Source organism: Myotis myotis, unplaced genomic scaffold, assembly GCF_014108235.1.
Source record: "Myotis myotis isolate mMyoMyo1 unplaced genomic scaffold, mMyoMyo1.p scaffold_m19_p_8, whole genome shotgun sequence".
Lineage (NCBI taxonomy): Eukaryota > Metazoa > Chordata > Mammalia > Chiroptera > Vespertilionidae > Myotis > Myotis myotis.
In genome coordinates this window covers 85,060,677-85,076,394 of record NW_023416390.1, presented here as the reverse complement: position 1 = coordinate 85,076,394, position 15,718 = coordinate 85,060,677, and the positions used below count along the sequence as shown (strand labels likewise).

At 41.9% G+C, this 15,718-nt stretch overlaps 1 protein-coding gene across 2 annotated transcripts in view; it reads right to left on the bottom strand.

Moving 5' to 3' along the window:
• Positions 1-15,718, bottom strand: part of CFAP221 (cilia and flagella associated protein 221) — a 102,828-nt gene that overhangs the window by 73,637 nt on the left and 13,473 nt on the right. For both annotated transcript variants that reach the window (XM_036320414.1, XM_036320415.1), the window contains one exon: positions 14,186-14,286. In XM_036320414.1, coding sequence (XP_036176307.1) covers positions 14,186-14,286 — 101 coding nt within the window. The remainder of the gene's footprint in view (positions 1-14,185; positions 14,287-15,718) is intronic.

The following is a 15,718-nucleotide window of genomic DNA, read 5'->3' as shown; positions in this document are numbered from 1 at the left end:
CCTTGTGATTTAGGGGTTGAATAATTTTCTTTTCCTGCTAAAATTTAGAAAAAAAGACATGGTCAAGATGAGTAACTCGATCAATACTAGGTCAGCAAAGGGATATTAAATCAAAGGCATTTTAACTACAAAATATGGGAGAATTTTTCATGCAGTAAAAATTCAGGCTATTGTGAGTTAATAGTGATGCTTTATCTGAATCGAAATTTCAAAGCAATTTTAAAATGCAAGTTCACTCCTGCTTAATAACCCTAGTAGGGGCTGAAGTAAAAAACAAGTTTTTTGATTAGTTCAGGTCATCCTTGTCAGAATGTTTTCATGAAATGCTACTGTTCCTTCAAATCTACTTTGAGTTTAGGACACATGAGACCTTAGCATGAGTAAGAAGCGTATTTCCCTTGGTGAGCTGAGAAATGTCAATTCCTTCTCTGAGCGGGCTTCTAATATCCTCCTGAAGGTCAACATTATCTTCTCCTGACACCCTCATCCTAAGCCAGTCACAGCTGGCTCTCGGGCCCCCCTGCTGCTCCAGCTGGGCCAACTGCTCGCATCAATCTTGCCCTCCCAGGCTGGTGTAAGTTCCCATCCCCCAAGGCTCCAGTTGGACATCCCATTCTGACCTTGGTTATTCCCACACTTTCTAAAATCAGACACAGTCTCACCACTTAAGGAAAAGCATCCTTTGGTAAACTCTTTAAATTAATGATGGGAAAGTTCCAGAGACTAAAATATCCTGGCTTTGAATGGAGCAGCAGGGACCTTCTCTGTTAGTGTTGTGGATGTGGCCTGTGGTCTGCCGGGCGTCTGCAGCCCTGAGAGGCGCACACGGTTCCACTTGCTGTGAGAGCAGCATGGCTGCCCTGCCCATGGGACCAGGTGCAGAGTAGAAATAGGAAAGTGAGGGGGAAGCCAGGGAGCACCCTGCTGACTTCATGGCAGCTCGTCTGCAGCACACGTGAACCAACTGGCAGAGGAGTCAGCTTGTAGCAAAGGAGGGTCAGTTGATGACTCGTGGAGAGAACACTGGCCAACTGCCTGGATTTGCTCTAACCAGTTATTTGGTGCCAGGTCGGCTCTGCGGGAGAAACCACAGAGCATAATAAATTCACACAAGTCTTTCCAAGACCATGAGAATGGAAAGATAAAATTTCAGTACCTAACATGAGCATGTTCTTGTTTCCTTGTGTATATAGAAAGGGCAAGATTGTACTTTATCCACAGAGCTTTCTGAGATATGAAGCGATGACAAAATTTAACCCGCTATGATGGTTAGGTTCACCCAGTTATAAAGCATAACTTCCACTCACAGGAGAGAGAGAGAGAGAGAGAGAGAGAGAGAGAGAGAGAGAGAGAGAGCGAGAGCTGGACGTCCTCTGCACCAGTGCTTGATTTTGGGACATTTGACAGAAACTGGAATGCAACTTTCTGTTATTTAGAGAAGCTGTCAGAATTCATCTCACTAGAGCATAACCCACCCAGGCTGTTTATAGGTAGCTGGCAAATGTCCACATGGAAAATGAACAAGCACCAAACCCAGACAATGGAAATGTAACTGATGAATATACACAAGTCCACTTCATGACCTTGTGGGAATGTACTGGTGCCATCCAGGCCTCAGAGAGGCTCTGCCCAGACAACACAGCCTCAATGTAAGAAAACAAACTTAGTGGCACTAAATGCAAACCTACAGCTTCTGGCCATTTTGTCCAAATCAATTCTAGATGCAAAGAGAAATACATCCTTCTGAATTTTCCTTCTGCTGACTTTGTGCTCTCCCTTCACCTCTGCCCTTCTCCATAATGTGCAGTGTGTTTTCTTTAGCTGCAGATGGTTGAAATGGGGTGGGAGGTGGAGGTGGAAGAAAATATTAGGGGGGGACATATGGTGATGGGGAAAATAATTAAATAAAAAATTATAAATAAAACAAAAGGTTCTCCTTTCATATACATACATATATGTATATATATACACACACACACACACACATGTATATATATATATATATATATATATATATATGTGACCTTTCATACATTTCATACATTTTTAAGAATAAAAAATGGTGCAGTCACTTCAGACAGTAGTTCAGCATCTCCTCAAAATGTTAAACACAGAATTATCACATAAACTAGCAATCTCACATAATATTTGCATAAAAACATATATACAGCAGATGACCTGATACTGTATATAGAAAACCCTAAATATTCCACCAAAAACTACTAGAACTGATAAATAAATTCAGTAAAGTAGCAGGATACAAAATAAAGATCCAGAAATCAGTTGCATTTCTATACACCAATAATGAACTATCAGAAGGGGAAACTAAGAAACAATCCCATTTACAATTGCATCAAAAATAAAATAAAATACCTAAGAACAAATTTAACCAAGAAGGTAAAAGACCTGTACTTTGAAAATTATGACATTGGAGAAAGAAATTGAAGAAGATACAAATAAATGGAAGCATATACCCTGCTCATGGACAGGAAGCAGTAACATCAGCAAAATGTCCATAATGTCGAAGGCAATCTATAAATTCAATGCAATTCCTATCAAAATATAAATGTCATGTTTCACAGAACTAGAACAAATAATCTTAAAATTTATATGGAACCACAAAAGACCCTGAACAGCAAAAGCAATCTTGAGAAAGAAGAATAAAGTTGGAGGTATCATGCTACTTGATATCAAACAACATTATAAGATTATAGTCATCAAAACAGCCTAGTTCAATGGAATAGAATAGAGAGGCCAGAAATAAACCCATGCTTACATGGGCAATTAATATTTGACTCAGGAAGTATGAACATACAATGGAGTAATGACAGTCTTTTCAATAAATGGTGTGGGAAAACTGTATGGATACATGCAAAAATATGAAAGTAGACCACTTTCTCACATTATATACAAAATAAACTCAAAATGGATTAAAGACTTAAATGTAAGACTTGAAACCATATAACTCCTAGAAGAAAACATAGGCAGTAAAATCTCAAATATGTCTCTTAGTAATATTTTTTTGATATATCTCATTGGGTAAGAGAAACAAAAGAAAAATAAACAAATGGTAAGACATCAAACTAAAAAGTTTTTCACAGCAAAGGAAGCCATCAACAAAATAAAAAGATAAACAATTAAAAACAAAACAAAAGGAAAAAACAACCCACTGAATGGGAGAATATATTCACCAATAATACAACTAATAAGGTGTTAATATTCAAAATTTATAAAGAACTCATACAACTCAATATCAAAAGAACAAATAATATAATAAAAATCGACAAAGGACCTGAGTAGGCACTTCCCCAAGGAGGACATATAGGTGGTCAATAGACACAGAAAAAGATGCTCACCATCACTAATCATCATAGAAATGCAAATTAAAACCACAATAAGGTATCACCCCACACTTGTCAGAATGGCCAGCATTAATAAGTCAATAACCAACAAGTTTCAGCAAGGATGTGGAGAAAAATGAACCCTCATGCAGACTGGTGCAGCCACTGTGGAAAGCAGTATGGAGGTTTCTCAAAAAATTAAAAATGGAACTGCCTTATGACCCAACAATTCCCACTTTTGAATATACATCTGAAGAAACACAAAACAGTAATTCAAAAGAATTACATGCAGCCCTATGTTCATTGCAGCGTTATTTACAATAGCCAAGATATAGAAACAACCCAACTGAAAATCAACAGACAATTGGATAAAAACATAGTGGTTCATATATATATGATGGAATATTCTCAGCCATAAAAAAGAATGAAATCTTACCATTTACGACAGCATGAATGGACCTAGAGGGTATTATGCTAAATGAAATAAGTCAGCCAGAGAAAGACATATGCCATATGATTTCACTTACTAGTATATGCAGAATTTAAAGAACAATATAGATGAACAAATAAAGCAGGCTCATAAATACAGAGATTAGACTGATAGTTGTCAGAGGGAAGGGCATGTGGGGAACTGGGTGAAAAAAAGTGATGGGATTGAGAAGTACAGATTGGTAGTTCAATACGAAATAGTCATGGAGAGGTAAAGTACAGCAAAGGAAATATAGTCAATAATATTTCAATAACTATGTATGATGCCAGATGGGTACTGGAAATATCGAGAGAAACACTTTGTAAAATATATGATTGTCTAACCACTATGCTGTACACCTGAAACTAATACAAAATTGTACTTAAGACCCAGAGTCATAGAAGCATGAGCAGACTGTTGAACCTCAGAGGGAAGGCAGGGGAGGGTGGTGGGAAGAGATCAAACAATGAACTTGTATGCATATATGCATAACCCATGGACACAGACAATGGTGTGGGGAGGGTCTGGGGGTGGGGGTGGGATGGGAGTGGTTTGGAAGAGGTTAATGGGAGAAAAAGGAGGACCTATGTCAGTGATGGCAAACCTTTTGAGCTCGGCGTGTCAGCATTTTCAAAAACCCTAACTTAACTCTGGTGCCGTGTCACATATAGAATTTTTTTTGATATTTGCAACCATAGTAAACAAAGACTTATATTTTTGATATTTATTTTATATATTTAAACGCCATTTAACAAAGAAAAATCAACCAAAAAAATGAGTTTGCGTGTCACCTCTGACACACGTGTCATAGGTTCGCCATCACTGACCTATGTAATACTTTCAACAATAAAGATTTAAAAAAACACAAACAAATAATATTTCATGTAAACTATAATTGAAAAAAACATACACACAAATGTTCACAATAGGAATTCAAAGTAGCCAAAAGTAGTAACAACCCAATGTCTATCAACTGATGAATGGATAAATAAAATGTGGTCCATCCACACAATGGAATGTTATTCAGCAATAAAAAGGAATGCAGTACTGATATATGTTATAAGTGGGATAAACCTTGAAAACCTTATGCCAAATAAAAGAAGTCAGTCACAAAAGACCACATAAGGAAGTGTCCAGAATAGACAACTTATGGCGATAGAGAGTAAATCAGAATTTGCCAGAGGCTAAGAAGTTTGGAGGGAAAATAAGGAATGGGTGTGGGGTTTCTCTTGAGGGTGATGAAAATGTTCTAAAATTGATGATGGTGATAGTTGCATATACAAAAACTGTTGCCTTGTACATTTTAAATTAGTAAATTTTATGATATGCAGATTATCTCAACCAAACTTTTCCTAAAATGTAAAAGCCAAGAGAGAGAAGCTGCTCATCCATCCTAGACCTGCAGCCACACCCTCATCTCAGTCCCTGCTCGGTGCCCCCATGGAACTGCCGTTGGGCCATTAGCTTGTGCAGTTTCTGGCAGGCTGTTTTGGGGGCCTCCACGTCCCCATCTGCCATAAGTCCACCTTCAACTTGACCACCAGCCTTTGCAACTAGAATTTATGTTGTCTACCTTTGTTACTGTGTGAGCCAAACTGGCTGGGTCTCGTTTGTGCATTCTTTAGGTAAAATTCTCTTTGGTGGTGGTGGTGGTGGTGGTGATGATGATGATGATGATGGCTAATACAAATCACTAACTGTATGCTTAGCAGTGTTTTTACTACTATATATTAAAAACTTGCTCTAGTCGATTTGACTCAGTGGATAGAGCGTCAGCCTGCAGACTGAAGGGTCATGGGTTCGATTCCGGTCAAGGGCACATACCTCAGTTGCAAGCGCGATCCCCCACATGGGAGGCAACAAATCAATCTCTTTTTCTCACATTGATGTTTCTCTCTCTGTCTCTCCCTGGCCCCATTCTCTCTAAAAATCAATGGAAAAATATCCTAGGATAAGGATTAACAAATTTTTTTAATATTAAAAACTTCTAACTATTCTTGCTAAAGTTCTATTTTAACTCAATCCTCAGAACAATTCTACAAGGTAGTTATGCTTGTGAATTGCCAGGAACCAATTCCAGCATGTCATAATTTTAAGAGTTTCATCAAAAGGTTGATGAAACTTAGGGACTCAACAGGATTGAGTCACATATGTAGTCACCTGTTGGAAATGGCTAACGGCATTTCCCCAAACCTGAATAGGAAACTGACTGTGGCTGCCAGACAGTTAAAGGGCATCTTAATCTACATGTTATTGCTTCAAACTGACGGTGCTTCTGTACCCTGTGAAACCTTACCCTTTGGAGTGTATTATCTCCACTTTGCCTTAGGACAAAGTGTGTTAATAAAAGCAAGGGTCCTAGACAAGGAGGGACTCTTCAGTTCCTTTAGCTGAAGGTCCTCTGACCCCCAATGCCTTTCAAAATTATATCACGTCTCCGGACTCTTTATTAGTCCCTGGATTCCTATGTCATCTACGCACAGCCTTTTCCAGATTCCTGAACCCTCCTTGATGCTGGGACAAGAACCCCGGCAATGAATTGCATTTTAAAGATGAGGATTCTGAGAGGCACAGAGAGGTTGCCATTTTTCAGGGTCACACAGCCATCATGAAGTAAAGCCTGCATTGGAATCCAGGCAGAATGACTCCAGAACCTTAGCGATCTATGCATTAAACACAACACTATATTTCCTTGTCTCCTTTTCAGTTTCCTTATTGAAAGTCCTGTGGGCCAGGCAGGTAGCAAAAATGAGTGAAGAGGGCTTAGTGTGAGGTGATAGGGAGTGGTGGGGAGTGTGGCGAGCTGGCCAAGGCACTGCCCTCTAGGAGGCGCTTCTTTTCCATCCCAGCTGAACTGACGGTGATCATCCAGGAATGTGGGCCCAGTATTGCTGGATTTTCCTTTCTTATATGTAGAAACCTAAAATGTGATGTGAAATCTTTTGGTTTTTAAATGTTGGCAGCTAATTCAAATGTTTTTTAAAAATAAAACATTGGGACCACATCCATGTGGACCAAACCAAGCAGGTCAATAGTTTAATTAAATCAGAAGCCACAAATTGGAAGCCAGCAGGCCAAAATCAGAATGGATGGATGAATGAGTAAATAAATGAATGAATGATGAAGCAATGACAGGTTAAGGATTATAAAGTAGTCTTTAATAAACAAGATTTGAAGATTTGATAGACCAGTTCTTCATTCTCTTCCAACAACCTAAAAATTCCTGGAAGATCACCCTGGGCTTTCGGCTTTCCATGGAGGAGGTACAAATGAAAAAAGGGGCTACAAGGGGAGTAGAATGAGCCAGAGGCCAAACTGAAAGCAGCCGGCATCCCATCTATTGAAGACAATGACAATAGATGGTAGAGCTGAAGGAGGTGCTGACTGGAGCTGCCCTCTCGTCGGAGGGGCGGGTAGAAATGGGTGAGGTTGGACTCAGAAGTTGCTGAGCAGCTGGGACAAGCTTAGACAGGCAGGGTTGAGAGGCACATCTGCTCTGGTCCCACAGCCTGAACTCACAAACAGCCTCTGAAGAAGGCATTCTTGTGCATATGAGGGTAAGGGCCTCATGCTGAGGCAGAGGAAGAGCAGGAGCTGACAGCACTAGAGGGAGCAGGCTCCATGGGCCACATGGTGAGGAAACACTGCAGGAACAAACGTGAGAGCAGCAAGCGTGGAGACCACAGTCAGACAAAGATCGCAGACGAGATGATCGCTGCTGCTTATGCTTCTAACAGTGGCTTGTAGGGAGGAGTGTTTTATCGCTGATAATATTTAAATTGGTGTGTAGAGATATTCAAAAGCAGAATGACTTCTAGTAGGTTCTGTTGTCTTAAATTTTTTCTACAGACAATGAACTCTCATAGCTCTCATGTGGGCAGGACCACTCCCACCACCCTTCCTTGATGTGACCCAGTGGGAGTTCTGGAGGCTGCCTAGGCCTCCTTCCCTGTCCTGGGGAGGGAAGGCAGCCTAGTGATGGTTCACCTGGTGTCTACCAGCCCTGCATTCTCCAATCCTGATAAAATCTACCAGGACATTATCACCTCTGTCAGGCAACAGCTTATATCAGCTCAACTGTTCATGGAATCCATATCATCACTCCATGTAAGTACAATACCAGAGCTAGATGAAGCCGGATGGAGTGCTGATAAGTGGATGTGTAAGTCGAAGATCAGCCTGCTTGCTGAAGATTTGTAGTGAATGCTGTTGGCACGCTTCTTCACCAGCTGGTGCACCCATCACCCAGCTCTAGGAGTGCTGTGGCTGATGACTTTCACCTTGACCTTCTCCAGAGAAGTACCCTTGGCTGGGGGCTGGGAACCCCATCCATATCCTTCACTCCTTTATGGGTGATGCCTTAATAAATCATGTGCAATGAATCCTTATTTCTGCTTCTTAGAAACCTGACCTAAGGACCTAAGCTACATTTAAATATTTGTAATCATTGCTTTTGTTTCCTTTAAATAATCATTTTATTTTCAATCAGTTGATATATGAAATTATATTAGTTTCAGGCATATAACCCAGTCATTAGACATTATATAACTAAGTGATCATCCCAATAAATATAGTATCCATCTGTTACCATCTCTGATTTGATTCTCCAAATCTCTGATTTGATTCTCTGCTTCATCTACTTCACTGTTCATTTCCTATAGTGTATTCTTCAATTATAACTCATTATTTTTTATATTCTCTATCTCCATTTTTATGTTTCCTGTATCATTGTTGAAGTTCTCACTAAGTTCATCTACTCTTACCCTAAGTTCATTGAACATCCTTATAACAACTGTTTTTGAACTTTGTATCTAGTAGCTTGTCTCCATTTTGTTTTATTTTTTTTCTGGAGTTTTGTTCTATTCTTTCATTTGGGACATGTCTCTTTATCTCCCCATTTTGGCTGCTTCCCTATGTTTCTGTGTTAAGTAGAGCTGCTACATCTTCTTAGCTTGTAGATTGGCCGTATGTAGTAAGTATCCTGTAGGGCCTTCCTGATCATCCAAGCTGGGACTCTAGGTGGACCCCCCATTGTGGGTTGCATACACCTTCCTGTCATAATTGAGCCTTGATTGCTGTTGGCACCTCAATGGGAGGGATTCACCACAGGATGATAAGCTGCATGGACTGTCTCAACCACTGTGGAGGATCAACTGTGCAGGGGTTGACCCCACAGATCAGGACTTTTCAGTGGGGCTCTGGTGTCTGCTGAGTCTGCTCCTTGAGTATATCCCTTGGTGGAGGTGGTTGGGTGGTGCTTTGATATGGTCCAAAGCTGTTCATTGGTTGCACTAGCTCTGGGGCAGGCACAGGTGGTGCTTGGCATAGGGCCACCCAGCATGAGCTACAGAGAGATCTGCAGATAGCTGATGCTTGTTGCAGGGCTTAGAGATGCCTAGCAGCAGCCAAGCTGTGAACCAAGGCTAACTGCTGCTAGGACCAGGCCTGGGACCACTTAGCAAGAGGTACATAGCATGCCAAGGCCAGATGCTGCTTGTTTGAGAGATTTTAGGACAGTTCCCAGCATGAGCTAATACAGGCCATTTTTTCGGTAAAGCCACTGGAAACAGTTTTGGTGGGTCCATAAGTTGGGTGTGGTGGAGTCTCAGGGAATCACTCTGGCAGGTGAATAGTGTAAGCCAGGTTGATGGAGATTCAGATATGGCACTCATAGGCCAGCTTGGTGAGGGGAAGGCTCAGAAAAGGAACAATGGCCTCTGTCAGCCCTTCTGTCTGGGAGAAAGCTGCCCCTAAGCTTTTACCCTGATGCCAGACAATTCAGTTACTCCCTGTATATCCTTGGTGACATGTGAGCTGCTGCCCCAGCACTGGAGTTCAGAACAAGTGAGTCTGGTAAGTCTATGTGCCGGCCCTTTAAGAGAAATGCCTGGGATGCCAGCATTCCTCTGTATCACTCAGCACTATCACCTTGGTTTTTATAACCAGAAGTTATGAAGACTTCTCTTCCTGGCACTGGAATCCAAGGATAGAGGTTCTGGTGTAGAGCTTATACCCCTCACTCCTCTTGGGGGACCTCTGCAGTCAAGATATTCCTCCCAACTTTTATTTACCATACGTGGGAGTGGGACCAGCCTGTCTTTGCCCCTCTCACCAGTCTTGATGTGGCTTCTTTATATCCTTAGTTATTGGACTTCCATTCATCTAGATTTCAGGCGGTTCTGAATGAGGGCTGTTCTATAGTTTAGTTGTGATTCTGATGTGGTTGTAGGAGGATTCAAGTACTGCATTCACTTGTGCCATCATCTTGACCAGAACCCCCCTCATTGGTTATTTTTGAAGTGTCCAGGCACTCCCCTGCTCTGCTGTCTTGTGCCTGGCTCACCACAGCAGTCCTACCCATCCTCCTTCACTTCTCTGCATGGGGCACCAAATGAGGTTTCTACAGGGCAGCCATGATCATGCCATTTCTCTGCTTAAGTCTTTCGCTGACAGCCTCAGGGTACAAGCTACACATCCCTGTAGAGCCTATCTTGCTCAGCCCTCTTTCTATTTCCCCTGCCACAGCTCTTGCAACCCATGTCCAGTCACACAAATATTCCAGACAGGCTCAAATGTCTGTACCATTTCACACCTCTGCTTTTGCCCAAGCTACAGCATTTCCTAAAACACCTTGTTTTCTCCTACTCTGCTCCCTTCTTCTGCTGGCTGGTTTCAGTTCAGACGTGTTCTCTAGGAAGCCTTGTGGAGCTTCCCCATCTCACATGCCCCTAACTTCCTTCACACTGAGCTGGGTTAGGTGTCCTCACTCAGAATACACTGAATTAGAAATTACAATCATCCGTTTAATCATGATATCAGGTCTTAATCATCTCTGCACCCTCATACCGAACACTGTGCCTGAGACACAGTAGGCATTCAATAAAGATTTCTTGAGTGAATAATGCTAAATAAAGAATCTACCCAAATGGTACCTGCAATCCCCAAGGCGGCCTAGGCTTAGTAGGAAACATTTCATGTGAAACTCATTCATGTACTCGACTCTGTCATGCTACCAGACATTCTGGATTGAATGCAGACTAAGATGATTGGGTAGTTACAAGTTGGTTGAAACCCGTATGTAAAGTGCCTAAAGTCTTTGGGAGGCACTGTGGGCTGCCAGAGGGTTAGTAGGAAAAAAGTAGCATGCTTATTGTTTGAAAGATCTTTAAAAATATTATATCATTATACATTATAACTCAGTTTAATAAACAGTTTAGCTGAAATGTTCATTTCTGATTATAAATGAAGGGAATTATATACAAAATAGTTCTAGAAAAGTCTCTAGGGAAGTTGGTAGATTTGTGTTGTAAGAACCAAGATTGATGTCTGCATTTTAAGGCATGTCATTTTCACCAGTTTATTAAACCATCATTCTCATAAGCCTGGCTTATGGTCTAAACAAAAAGTAATTTGTGAAGGGAAAGAAAGAAGGAAGGAAGGAAAGAAAGAATGAAAGAAAAAAAGAAAGTAAATAAAAGAAGGAAGAAAAGAAGAGGGGGGAGGAAAGAGAGAGGTATGGGAGAAGGAGGGAGGAAGGAAGGAAAAAGAATGAAGTTAGTTTTTTCCTGCCACTTGGATTTTGGTAAAAATTGCAATATTCGCCCATTTAAAGGAAATAGCTATGTTTGGCCTCAAAATGCATAGAGTGAGTGGGTCCCACCAGAAGGGATTCACCTTTGTTAGGTGAATCTTGGCTCACTGCACAGAGCACGGAATCCTGAGAAGGACCAGGTGAAGGCAGGAAGGGCTGATGAGTGGGAGGGAGGAAGCCCTGGTATAGTTTTGGCAGAATATTTTGGGGCAAATAAACAGAAAACAAAAGGACAAGGAGCCAGAATGTAAAAGTCTGATAATACCCATTGTTGGCAGTCATGTGGAAAACAAATTTTCATGCACTGCAGGTGTGTGTATGAGTGGGTACAACCATTTTGGAAAATAATTTGACATTCGACAGTAACAATGAATTTCATTTCTATGTATATCCCCAGTGGAAACTCTAGAACATGTGTCCCAGGCCATTTACAAAGAAACACAACAGTAGTGTTGGGCAAAGAAAAAAAAGTGAAAACAACCCCTTAGGTCTATTAGCGATAGGACAGAAAAAACTGGCACCTCTATACAGCAAGACACTAGAGCTGTGAACTACAGCCATATGCATTAACATGGCTGAACCACAAAAACAGAATATAGAATGAACAAAAGCAAGTCACAAAAGAATGTACATACAGTATGATCCCATTTATATAAAGATAAAACACTGGCAAAGCTAAACAATGTGTTATTTATGGGTACATATGTGTGTGTCAAAACTATTAAAAACAATCAAAAAATGATTATCACACAATTCAGAATAGTGGTTGCAAAGTTACTGGTAATGTTTTATGTCTTAAAACTATTGTTTATTATACTATTTTTATCATTCTTTAATTTGTACAGATTATTATATATTGCTTTGTATTATTTATTTACAATTCCTAAAGAGCTATTTAAAAATTGAGCGCACAGAGATGGTGAGTCAGAGCTCATGGGAAGGTGTGGGAGGTGAGAGAAGAGGGGCACCCACCAGCTGAACCAAGGCCATTGTTCCAGATCCAGACCTAATCTGGGGGGTTTCTCTCAAGGACAACAGATGGGAGTGAAAAGGAAAGGTCCTGAAACTCCTATACACCAGTCCTCCCACCACCTCCAAAGGGGTTCAGTTGCTCTGTCTCTACCTCCAGAGCCTTGAAACCCCTCCCTGCTCAGTGCTGCCTGCAGAGACTTGAATTGGCCTTGACCTGCAGAGCATGCTGAAGCCCAGTGTTTTTGCTCACCGTCTGGGGCTATATCAAGAGGCATCTAGTATTTGCCAGGTCCCGTGTGGACTGAAATTATTCAGTGGCCCTTCAGGCTCCTAAAGATGTAGCCCCTGCCCTCGGCTGCCACCAAGCCTTTGTACAGGCTACTTCCCTGCCTGGAACGCCACCCTCCCAGCCCACTCCATGGTGTCCTCTTAGGATAACCATGCCATCCCCAAATGGACGGGGACTTTCCCCATGTGTGCCTCTGTGACAGCACTCAGTAATTAGTGCAGTTCACTGATGGCATGGCTCTATCCCCACTAGACTCCAAGACCTCCAGAATCAGAACCTTTGGCTACTCAATCAGGACTTCACAGTCAGCACTCAATTAGAATGGATAAAAGGCGGGAGCAGGTCCCGCAGGTGTTTTCTCAACCCCAAATGCTAGGTATTAACAACTTAATTTCTGCATCATTGGGAAGTCAGGGAATGGCAAGAGAGAAGGAATGGGCAGCTGGGATTGGGGGGTTGGGGACAGGGCTCAGGACAGTATAGATTTCCCAACCAGTCGAGGAGTATTTCAATATTTCAACAACTGGCATGGCCATTATATCTCAATATCTAACAGCCCAATATCCATCTTCTCTATATCCTTAGGGACAAATTGCACTATGCCTGAGAGTAGCTATTCAATAGACATTTATTGAAAAAACAAGACACAAATAAATTACAACTGGAATCATCAACTATTTTCCCAACAAGGAGGAGAAGGAATCTGAAATTTGGCGTCTATAGTGACTGTCTATTGTCTTTGTCATCTCTGCAGTTATTTCCCCCGTCATTTCAAAATAAAGATTGGTTGATGGAGGGGCACAAGCTCTGAGTTGGTTCAATAAGACTTAGTCCTATGAACAACATAAACTGATGAACAAGGACTGATCCAGAGATGGAGAGGCATTGATTGGACTGTCGGGCCTTGGAGGGAAGGTAGGGGAGGGTGGGGGTAAATTGGGGAAGATCAACCAAAGGACTTATATGCAAGCATATAGGCCTAACCAATGGACACGGACAACGGGAGGGTGAGGGCATGAGCGGGGGGTGGGGGGTAGGGGGTAACGTGGGGATAAGGACACATATGTAATATCTTAATCAATAAAAAATATATTAAAAAAAAAAAGACTTAGTCCTGAGATTTTTGCTTAAATACCCCAACCCCTCCAGCCCCTTCAACCAACCACCCATGTTGCCAACAGTCTCTGGAGCCTCTGGTAGCTGTGCTCTCAGGAAGAGGGGCCGCTGAGAACGAAGCCTGCAGACCCTGATGTGGGGAGAGTCAGGTTCCTGTAACCTGATTTAAACTCCCAGACCCAGCCACGCCTGAAGACCCACCTCGCACCTGCCAGTTAAATGACCAAAGTAATTCCATTTCTCGCTCATAGTATTTTGACTTTGTTTATTTTTCTTTTGCAATTACAAGTCTGGTCTAACTCAGTTAGAAAGATAACCTTCTACTAGGGAAAATAGAAATCTTTATATATGACTCTCTTAATTTTTCACATTCTTTGGCATTTTGGTAGTTTGTTTCGGTAACTCACCTTTCACCAAGTAGAACATTTGATAGGTTTATAAATGAGGGAAAATCCAGTGTGTTCATGACAGGATAGGCGTGGATGGGAATAAGCAAAGTCTCATCATCCTAAAATTAATGGAGAAAGTCCAGTTTACCACACCAAAGACCAGGATTTTAAAAGATGAACTTATAGATATTTATTTTGTTCTCTGCCATTAAAAAAATATTTCTAGAAAAAATATTTTTAAGAAACCTGAGTATTTAAATACAATATTTAAAATATTGATTTTTCCTTGCTATGCCAAGGTGTAAATAATTTTAAATATATTTCAGTTAAACAATGCTCACTATTATGCAGAAAAGCCAAAAACAGTGATGCCTTCCTGTAGATATGAAGACAGTAGCCTGTCTGCTTCTATTTCAGGAAGGTGTAGGGAAGAAAGGGAAACCAGCACAGAATCAGCTGCTCCAGAGCGGAGCAGTAAACACAACTGGAAGCGTGCAGACGCCCGCTGCTAGTCCTGCATACAGTGCGACCTCAGCCATGACCTTTAATCTCTTGTTTCTTTCTTTGCAAAACGGGGATATTCTGCCTTTCCTTAAAGGTGTGTTTGAGAATTAAAGTAGATGGTGGCCTCAAAAAGTGAAAAGGACTGCATAAATGCTGGCTATCCTTAGCATTGCTGCTGAGAGCAGGACACGTGCTGGGCTCCCTACACAGGCCTGCCTAGGGATTTGAGTTCTTGGTGCAGAATATTTCTCTGGAAACAATATTCTATTTTCAGTTTTAGGTATTTTTTCTTTATAAAAATTGAAAGTTGCTGGGCTGGTGTTGCTCAGTGGTTAAGCATCTATCTATGAACCAGGAGGTCATGGCTCCGTTCCTGGTCAGGGCACATGCCCGCATTGCAGGCTCCATCCCCAGTGTGGGGCATGCAGGAGGCAGCTGATCAATGATTCCCTCTCATCCTCTCCCTTCCTCTCTGAAATCAATAAAAAAAACCCTGAAACTCATTTGTTACTAAAGCATACTCTTCCATTTTAGTTTTGAAAAATTAAATTTAGTCAACCTTCAGGCTTCTTGGCTTACAAGAGGTAGGGCTGGGATATAGAGCAAGGGGGTGTGGAAGTGGCCGTTTTAAGAGAAGGATGGGTGGCACCGGAGCTGGCTCTGGCTGGAGGCCAAAGGATGACTTAGGTGACCTAGAGAAAGGCTCCTAAGAAGTCCTGCAGCACGGCCAGCCACCTGGGTCAGGCCACCCCCTCCCACATCTCCGCAGAGCCCAGGACTGCCTCTGAGGACATTCCCACACAAGATATGATCCCGTCCCCTCAGTTCATAAACACAGCTCAGGGTTCCTGCTCACTTTCTAATCTAGCACTTAAAGAGTGTGGCTGCGCTATTTGGAAAAGCCGTCACCAACTCCCAGCACGTGTGATAACTGAGGCTTGTAGGCCAGGGCAGGTGGGAACCCGGCCGCGAATCGCGTCTCGAGTCTCGTGGCTCTGCCCCAGTTCTCAGCAGCCTCGCACCCTCCCAGCTGGGACCCGCTGGACA